Source organism: Crocuta crocuta, unplaced genomic scaffold, assembly GCF_008692635.1.
Source record: "Crocuta crocuta isolate KB4526 unplaced genomic scaffold, BGI_CrCroc_1.0 scaffold73, whole genome shotgun sequence".
NCBI classification, from domain to species: domain Eukaryota; kingdom Metazoa; phylum Chordata; class Mammalia; order Carnivora; family Hyaenidae; genus Crocuta; species Crocuta crocuta.
Window position 1 is genome coordinate 4242563 of NW_027529443.1, and position 1849 is coordinate 4244411.

General features: G+C 53.7%; 1 protein-coding gene across 1 annotated transcript in view; it reads left to right on the plus strand.

Annotated features, from left to right (window-relative positions):
- The window catches only part of ARHGAP17 (Rho GTPase activating protein 17), a 94943-nt gene that overhangs the window by 85998 nt on the left and 7096 nt on the right, over nt 1–1849 (plus strand). Inside the window, 2 exon segments of the mRNA XM_077760559.1 lie at nt 329–422; nt 424–665. Coding sequence (XP_077616685.1) covers nt 329–422; nt 424–665 — 336 coding nt within the window.

The following is a 1849-nucleotide window of genomic DNA, read 5'->3' on the forward strand; positions in this document are numbered from 1 at the left end:
CGTGGCGTCCAGGACACCGCGTCACATGCAGTCACCTGTGTCCCGGTCTCCTCTGGGCTGGGACCGGCTCTCCCGACCCTTGTGTTTTCCCGCCTGGACGGCTCCGGGAGCGCGCGCCGGGCATCTGCCGCCGCCGCCCACCTGCGTCGGTCAGCTGGTGGTCTCGGTTAGACGGGGCCGAGGGCTTCGGGGGAGGACGGCCGCGAGGGGAAGTGTCCCCAGGACGGCGTCCTTACCCCGCGGTCGCTGCCGTGAGGTCCGCCTGCCGAAGGCGGTGCTGGCTCTCGCGTGCTCTCCTCACTGAAAGGTGTTCTCCTCCTTTGTGCAGCTGTTAAAAAACCTGCTCCCGCACCCCCGAAACCAGGAAACCCGCCTCCCGGCCACCCCGGGGGCCAGAGCTCTCCAGGGACATCTCAGCAACAGCTNGCCCCCCAGCACCCCGCCTCTGGGGAAGCAGCACCCCGGCCCGCCGCCTTCTCAGCCCCAGGCGGCGAGTAACCCCGAGACGGCGCAGCCCCACGCGGGAACCTTGCCCAGACCGAGACCAGTACCAAAGCCCAGGAACCGGCCCAGCATGCCCCCGCCTCCGCACCCTCCCGGCGCCCCGGCCACAGGGGACAGCGCCCTCACCAACGCGGCTCCCACTGCCTCCAAAATAGTGACGGGTAAGGAGATCTGGTCGGACTCTGCCGTTGCCTCTGCGCGGCCCCCGCTCTGTTAGGCCTGGGTGGACAGCAGGGGGCCGCCGGCCACACCGCCGCCCCAGTCTGGCCCGTTGCCCATTTTTGTAAGTAAAGTTTTATTGGGACACAGCGGCTCTGATATGTTTATGTATTGTCTTGGGCCGCTTTTGTGTTAACAGAACCGTAGAGCCCTTTTAGAGATTATTGGGCTCACAGAGCCTACAGATTAATTTACTCCCTGGCCCTTGAATTTGGCTGGCCATTGACTTACAGTTTCATTCTGTGTCTAAGACCTATCTACCTTGACATTTTTCTAAGTGTGATGACCTAATCCATGTGGAAGGTACTGTACCACATGAGAACCAAATTCATTTCTTCCTCATTAGGATACTTCTTTTCCTTATGAAGGTAAAAATGTTCATAGTAAATGAAGCATTTCAGGTATTAACTTTAAAAAACAGGATCTGTGCCACTTTGGCACCGCAGGAAGGGAGATCTTGGGGGCGATCACGTCAGAGTGCTGGCCTCCGGTGGTGGGGGAGGGAAGGGTTGACATTTTCCCGGAATTCCCATGGAAACCTGTTTTGGGTGGTGATGCTTGTACAGATTTCAGTGGGCTACCTAATGGGGTGTTTTTTATAGGCAGTGGAGAATGTGATCATTTTAATTATGATTTCTTTTCAAAATTCCACCCCAAGTGCTCTAATATGCTAAATGATTTAAGGGTAGGGTAGATGGGGTTGGGGTTTTTTTTTATTTTTTATTTTTTAATGTGTTTTTTTAAATGGCAGTTAGGAGCTTTGGATCACAACAGCTTAATTTTCCATTTTCCACGTGGAGCTAGTTTTAGAGACGAGGTGGAATATACCTCTGGGCCATCCAGCTCTACTGCGTGACTTCTCTGCTGAAAATGAGCCAACGGTATACCCCAAACTGGTACCCCAAAGGATGAGGGTTAACCAACTAGTCTTTTGATGACTTTCCCCCCACCCCCGGGAACATTCTGCATAACTTGCGTGTATTATAAATTTATAATTTTAACAATTTATGACGACACTCCAGCTTTTATTTTAAAAAACCAAAGCCACATTGGTATCTTTGTTTGTTTCCCAATAGATGCCCTTCCTAGTGCCCCAGGTGGGGAAGGTTCCCAGGACTAAGGTCTG